This window comes from Echinops telfairi, unplaced genomic scaffold (assembly GCF_000313985.2).
Source record: "Echinops telfairi isolate 266 unplaced genomic scaffold, ASM31398v2 ScPeMD7_12;HRSCAF=54, whole genome shotgun sequence".
NCBI lineage: Eukaryota > Metazoa > Chordata > Mammalia > Afrosoricida > Tenrecidae > Echinops > Echinops telfairi.
In genome coordinates this window covers 4,242,256-4,249,835 of record NW_022103909.1, presented here as the reverse complement: position 1 = coordinate 4,249,835, position 7,580 = coordinate 4,242,256, and the positions used below count along the sequence as shown (strand labels likewise).

The following is a 7,580-nucleotide window of genomic DNA, read 5'->3' as shown; positions in this document are numbered from 1 at the left end:
CCAGCGTCCCCTCCCCCTTCCACTCCGGCTTCTAGGTCCTTTTCTCGCCCAGAGCCAATACTGCAGGGTGTCAGCTCTCACCCCTTGCTTCCCTCCTCCACCACCACCACCGTCCTCGGGATTTGGAATTCCTGATCCCGGTGGAAGATAGTGGGTACACACACACACACACACACACACACACACACACACACACACGGCAGAGTGAATTCCAGGCCTAAAAAGAGTCCCCCCAAAGAAGACCCAAGAAGGGCGAGATTTAGCCTAAGAAGGGCTCATTAACATGATAAAGGGCTCAAGGGGCATTCTGTTGTCCCGAGCCGGAGAGCCCCGGGTCCCTAGCGCTGTGAGGCGACCAGAGAGTGAGAGGGAGTACAGAAGGCGACCAGCCTGAAGAGGCAGCAGGAAGCCGATGGGAAAGCTGGGGAGAAGCCGCGGAGAAATCAGAGAGACAGAGAGCCTGGGAGAGACGCATAGACAGAGACAAAGCTTGGCAAAGAGACTAACTGACAGCCCCACTGAGGGAGAGGGAAAGGGAGAGGGAGAGACAGAGACGGAGAGAGAGAGACGCGAGCCCAGACAGGTTGACAGATCGAGAGGGAAATGTAAATGGCGCGCGGCAGAGAGACACCCAGGTCCGTGTTCGGACTCCGATGTGACATATCAACTGTGGGGAAGGCGCGGGGGCGGGGCGGCTCTGCGAGCCGGGGTGGTAGGCTGGGTCTGTGCATTGTGGCAGTGCACTGACAAGTGTGGATGGTGGACGTGGTCATGAGACCCTGGCCTTGGGTGTCCCTGGGTGAGTGGGAGTGTGTGTCGTGTGTGTGTGTGTGTGTGTGTGTGTGTGTGTGTGTGTGTGTGTGTTTGGGACTCTTTGGAGGGCGAGTGTTGATAATTTGTCTTCCTCCTTGACCCTAAAGATAGGGCCCCAGGGATGCCTCCTCAGGATGGGTCCCCTTTGGCCAGCCCTGGCCAGCTGCACCCCTGCCTGAGCCCCAGTCCGTGTCCAGCCCAGAGAAATTGGGTGTTGGAGGGTGAATGTTTGAAATTTGCTATGCAAAATAATGTAGCTAACATGCAGATGAAGTGCTAGGAACCTCCTGTGGGAGAGGAAGGTGTGGGTCTCCTTTCAGGGTGAGCAAGAGGAAACAGAGGCCTTGTTACTGCCTTCCTTCTGTAAGGGGTCCAGGTGCAAGGGAAAAGCTATTGACTGCAGCCTTCCTTCTCTGGGAGAAATTTCTGCTCTATCCCTGGGGCATAGCAATGGAGAAGGGGCTTCAGAACAGGAGAAATTTGGTCTCCAAACAGGAGGTTTGGAGACCCTGGGAGGGGAGAAGAGGGTATGTCAAGTGAGCAGGGAGGCACAGAGCACAGCAGGGCATTCTGACTGGGTAAGAGGTAGTTTCCTCTCCCCCTCTACCCCCTGCCCCAGCCCACCCCACCCCATCCCTGAATCACCCTGCTGTGGCCTCCTGAGGATGGACCTGGGTTGGGGAAGCCCCCTACAAACCTGGCAATATTCCAGAGATAGGATTGGCAGCAAGTGGGGGAGGGGCCTCCTCCTCCAGCCATAAATACAAATTTTATTCAAGGTCTTTGTCCCCATTTGTCTTCCTTGGGGTGGAGGGTGGGGGGCTGAGGGCCATGTCGCCCAGCCTAGTGCATGTCTAATTCCAGATCTGCTCCCCCAGGGTGGATGATGGATGGATCCGAGAGCAGGAGGGAGCAGGCCCAGGCTCACACCAGTCTCCTCTGCCCGCGCCTCAGGCCCCACTGACCCACGGACCTGTGTATGCCTCCCTCTCTTTCCCCTGCCTTCTCTCCTTCCTCACACCAAAGCCCCCTTCTGCCAGGTCTGGCTCCCCACTCAGCACAGGATCGCCCTCATCTCCAGACCCTTTCACAGAACCCAGCCATCTTCTCCCTGGGGCTTCCTCACTCCTGTCCCCAGCCCAGGCTGTGAGCAGGGTGACCAGCAGGCTGCCCGCAGTAGCAAGTGTGTGTGGTGGGGGGATGGCGGGGTGGGGTGGGGGGAGCAGGCTTGGCTCACAGGGAGCCTAGGGGGCCAGCTCCATGAATTTATTCATGTTCTGTTGCTCTTTCTCCACACTCTGGAATGAAGCTGCCAGCTCACCAGGTCCTTATTGCTTCCTCTGCAGCTGTCACATTCAGCCAGGGAGGGACCTGGGTAGGGTGGAGGCCTGCCTGTGCTGCTGGGGCCAGAAGCCAAGTGTTTGGACTGGAGAAGGGAGGCCTGAGTTGATTTACCTAGGGCTTCTCCAAAACCAAGACCCCATGGAGGTGCCCTTGGGAATTGGGGTGTACCAAGAAGGGGTGTACCACCATGCACAGGAGAAGAGGGGGTGAGGACTGAGCTTGGGGCTGGAGGGCAGAGGAGAGGAAGCCTTAATGAGGTCCCTGAACCCCTATTTAAGAGCCTAGTCTGACTTTTACCTTAATCTTCACCTATGACTTTCCACTAACCCTGAAGCTGATTCCAAATCAAACACTTGACTCCTCTCCAATTCTGAAGGGAAGCTGAGCTGCATCACCTGACCCTAAACAGCTCCTCTTCACCTGCCCTGGAAATCAGGGGTCTCCCCAGAATTTTCCCCAAGGCTACAGCCAGGTTGTGTCAAAGTTCTGAAGATCAGACTTTAGATTAGCATGTGATTAGCATATGATTTGCATTTGCTCTGTGCCTTCTCTTCTGCAGAAGTTTTCATGTTAAAATTTTATGAAGTCTGGAGGAAAGGTCCCCGCTCCTTGAAGGTTCTCTCTTTTTTGTTCCTTCTCCCACACTCCGACCTAGACACCCCCCACCCATGGGAAGCAAGGGGAAAGGAGGGGAGCCCTAGATGGACCTTGGAGGGAAGACCCTGGCAGTTTGATCCGTCTTCAGCTGTGTCACTTGTAGTGTCACCCCAGAAGCCTGGGTTTCCTCATCTCCAAGAGGAGAGGAAGGAGTCGGCTGATGTTCCATTCAATCTAAGAAAACACCTTTGCACCCTGTCCTGCCTCCTCTGAAGGATCCCCATGGTGTGATGTGTAGTCCCAACAGCAACACCACCACACACACAGAGGCTTAAGGCTGCTTGCTACCTCTGTGAAGATCACACAGATTGGGAAGCAGCCTGGGTTGCTACCAGGTACCAGCCCCCTGGGTGAAGGGAAGGGAACTTTGCTTATCCAGAGGACAAGGGATAACATGCGAAGGGAAAGAACATTTTGGGGGGGCTTGCTGTATTTTAGAACTTTCACACACAAACCCTCATTGCATCCTCACAGGCACCCTAAGGGGGTAGGTGTGTTGCTGTCACCTCTTTTATAGTTGAGGATCCACAAAGGGGTAGTACTGATCTTAGAGCCTCGGAGAAGAACCAAATGGTATCAGACAACTGCTGTGGGAGGATAACCAGCAGGACCGGACTGAGCAGAGTGATTTGAAGGCCTCTTAGCAGAGACCTAAGTGTGGGAAGCCCACCAGGGGCAGGGCCTTGGCTCTGTCTGCCTCTGCTACCGCCACCCGGCGCCTGGGAACCTAATGCCCAACAAAAGTTCAACTGGTGGTCAAAGTTAGCGGTGTCCAAGAGCCCTGCTGAAGGCGTAGGGGCGTGCAGAAAGCGAGAAGGGAGCAGAGAAAGGGCGATCCATAGGGAATGTTTGCTCCGGCGTTGAAAGAAAGGAGGGTTGAAGCTGAAAGGTTGAGGAATCGCTCTTGGACTTGACCAGGGGCGGGATCATCACAATTGGCCTCCGGGAGGAAAGGGCCCACCAACCTCCGCGGTAGGGCGGGAAGGCTAGTGTCAGCGGGACCCGGGACTCCTACTCCCCGGCCAGGTAGAGATGGCTTGGGGAGGGGGGAGGGCATCTACCGGGCCAGAGTGTGCAGCCCTCTGGGTTTTCTAGCCCTCCACCCTGGCCAGGTGCGGCTCCTGGCCCTCGTCTCACTCTCCACCTCCTTCGCGCGCCCCTCGCCTGTCCGCTCCAGCCTCCAGTTAATGAAAAGTGGCGAGCGGCCCCACAGACAGCTGTCAGACCCCTCATTTCTCCGCCGGGATATTGGATCCCGTGCTGGGAGACCGACAGGTGAGCGGAGGGGGGCGCGCGCGCGGGGAGCCGAGGGAGGGGGACCCGTGAAGGAAAGCCGGGAGCCAGGCGACAGCGCCACGCTCGAGGCCACCAGCGCTCGGCTCAGCAAGGTGGCCCGGACCCTGGATCGGCTCTAGACTACTCTCTGCCCTGAGCTCCTGGCTCTTACCCCTTTTGCCCCGGGCCCTACCCTCTTCGAGCCGCACTATCACCGCCCCCGAACCCCGACCACCAGGCCTCGGGGGGAAGGGGGCACACCGCGCGCGGCCCAGCTCCAGGAGCACCACGCGGGGAGACTCGGCCCGGTGCATCCTCCCACCTCCCTCCGTTCTTCCCCCTCCTGCTCCCCCTTCTTTCCTCCGTCTCTCCCTCCCCGGCGGCCGCGGCCTTTATTAGGGATTCCGCGGCTGTCGGTCCCGCCATCCATCCTGTCCGCCGGCAATTAGGCGGCCAGACAAAGAGCAGCTTCGGATGGATGAGGGTCCCGGCGGATCGGAAATGTGAAGGGTCAGCGCTGCCGCCCGCGGCGCACCCCGCTCCCCCCTTCGCATAATCACCGGCCGCCCGTCACTCAGCGGGCCGCCGGGGGAGCTCGCGGCTCGGGCCGGGGAGCGGGCGGGGTGCGACTCAGCAGCAGCGCCTGGGGCCGGGCCGGGCCGGGGTGGGCTGCGGCAGGGCCGCCTCCGGGAGAGCCAGGTTGCCACCCGAGGCGCCTGGAGAGTTTCGGTCGCTGGGCGTTCCCTGAAGGCAGACAGGGGGCCCCGGGGCTAGGGGCGCCCTGGGGTGAAACCTGGACCCCGAGGCTGGAGGCAGGAGCCAGGGCGCATCCTCCTGGGAGTTTAGGGGACTGGGCCCAAAGGGCTTGGGGTCCGTAGAAGTGGAAATGCGCCACCGTCGGGAAACTGGGGGGTCTGTAGCCGGGTGTGCCTCCTATCTGAGTAGAAGCGCATGGTCCTTCTTGCTCCCCAGACCTGCAGAACACCCCGGCCGGCTCCGGGGCCCGAAGAGCCCGAGGGGAGTCCAGAGGAAATGCTAGGGGGCCCGGATTTGCTGCGGATCTTTTGGCGGCTCTAGCTCTCAGCTGACAAATCAACATCTCAATCTGACAATTAGTGTTCGAAGTAGGGGGAGAGCGGCTCTTGGCACCCGGGCCGCTTAGCCTTCCCGGCGGGCGGGCCAAAAGGTGGTCGGAGCTGGCAGTGATGAACGAGTCCAGGGGGGCCAGGGGCCTGGAACGCGCATTCATTACCCTCCTGACGGGCGGCGGGCCGGCTGGCAGCGCTGGTTGCTTGTAGACGTGCCTGCCGAGGGGCCGCGGCAGGAGCGGCTTCCAGGCCCACTGTCCTTGCTGCACAATCTTCCTATAGCCCGGGGCGTCAGGTCTCAGATCCCGCTCCTCCCAGCTATTGGACCTGGTCCCCGGGTGTGGAATTGGGGAAGTGAGGTCGGGGACCTAAGCGGAGCTGTTTGGCTTAGGTGATGTAAAGTCTGAAGCGATGCTAAAGTGTGTAGGCACGTCATTTGGTCTGACCTCGGAGCCACTGTGCGTGACCTTCGCACCCACCGCGGATTACCAGCTAAATAAAATAAACCCGGGTTTACTTGTGTTTACTTGCTAATCTGTAGCAAATTAGTAAAGAAACACAAATAACCGCTTGGCTACCTTGTTTACTGGGTATTCCTATCTCTGTCAGGGACTGTATATTTGAAAGGAGGCTTTGTTTCTATAGGAAGGAGCCTTGAGTTGGGGTAGAGATGGGTGCCAGCCATGCCTAGAGACAGAATCCTTGATGTGGTAAACAACAGCAACAACAAAAGCAAAATTATTTACTGCAGATTAGTAAGTAAGCACATGTAAATCGGTGCTTACCCTTCTTATTGCAAGCTGTTATCCACAGTTATACACATACAGGTGGCGTGTGTGACAGAGATTGATGGGTGTAGATCACACTTGGAGGTCAGTAATTGTGTCAGTAGGATTGTATCAGGTATGTGTAGAGGCCTGATTTTGTCAGTAGAGGTGTGTTAGGCATGTGTCTATGGAAGAGCTTCCACTGCCCCCTTTCTGTTGCACCCCCACCTCCCTGTCATCCGTCTTCTGTCTCTGGTTCTGGAAGAAATGGCAGTGTACACAGTGACAGTTGAAGTGTGTGTGTGTGTGGGGGGGAAGTGGGGGAATTAACTGTGAAAGTGCTGGTCTGAACAACAGATCTTTCCACAATCTCCACCCCATACAACCCTCCTTTCTCCAAGCCTCTTGAAAGTGGTGGGGTGCTCCCTACCACCTCCACCCCCCACCAAGAGTCTACAGATCCAGTTACAGGATCAATCCTAGGGAAAGAGGTGGTTCCCACCAGAGTTCTCAATAATCGTCCATTCTTACACACACACACACACAGTCTCCAGTATAAGAATAAGATGTGATCTCCAACAACCGTTCTGACCTCTCCAGGCCAATGGTGGTCAGAGAGGAAGGAGGTGACTAGGGAGCAGACACCTGCATGATACTGAGGAAGGGAAAGGGTAGACCATCAGGTCCCCCAGGAAGCCCTACCACTTTGGGGCCTGGACTAGCTGACCCTTGCCTTTTGGATCTCAAGTCCCTTTACTAGTTGATACCTTGGTAGGAATATGCTAATTCTTCTCAGTGCCTTTTCCTTCACCGCATTTGCTTATGTACCCGTTTTGTCTTCAGCATTCCTGTCGGGTAGGCTGGTGTGCTTCTTCCTTGTGGGTTTTATTGTTTCTTAGCTAGATGGCCGTCTGTTTGTCTTCAAACCTGTAAGACCCTAGATGCTGTAACATTTGATAGCCGGGGGCACCATCTGCTTTCTTCACCACTTTTGCTAATGCACCCCCTTTGTCCTCAGCGATCTAGTAGGGGTAGGCTGGTGTGCTTCTTCCATGTGTCTCTCAGCTAAAAGGTGCTTGTTTATCTTCAGGTCTTTAAGGCTTCAGGTGCTATATCTTTTGGTAGCTGAGCACCGTCAGCTTTCTTCACCACACTTGCTTGTGCACCCATTGTCTTCAGTGACTTCAGGTGTTATATTTTTGGGGCCTTTTCCTAATAACAATCTCTTCACTTTGCTGTGTCTCCACTCCCCTCCCCACTCCTACTCACAAACACACCAGAGATTTGAGTCAGGCCTCCTCACCAGTCCTAAGTCTCCTGGGTCCCCAGAGCAGAGCTGAATGATTTGGGTCTCTAGCCCACCATTTTGTTGGAATATCTCTCAGCCACTTTTCATGTGCCATGCTGTTCCTTGAGGTTAGGATATCATTAAGGACCTCTCTATTGGTATCTCTGCATCCCTTTTGTGTCTGCATGTCTCTACGTTTAGGGTGCTCTTCCCAATATGCCTCCTGTGTCTCATATTTTGGGGGTCTCTCATTCCTCTAGGACTGCTGGCTTAGGAAGTAAGTCCCATGCAGAGGGGAAAGGGTAGGGCTTCCTTTCTGCTCCCAGCCAGAGTCTACTGAGAACCCAA

General features: G+C 56.3%; 1 protein-coding gene across 1 annotated transcript in view; it reads right to left on the bottom strand.

The window, feature by feature from the left end:
• Positions 1-4,403, bottom strand: part of C1QL4 (complement C1q like 4) — an 8,369-nt gene extending 3,966 nt beyond the window's left edge. Inside the window, exon 1 of the mRNA XM_004711482.2 lies at positions 4,262-4,403. Coding sequence (XP_004711539.2) covers positions 4,262-4,403 — 142 coding nt within the window. The remainder of the gene's footprint in view (positions 1-4,261) is intronic.
• Positions 4,404-7,580: the final 3,177 nt, after the last annotated feature.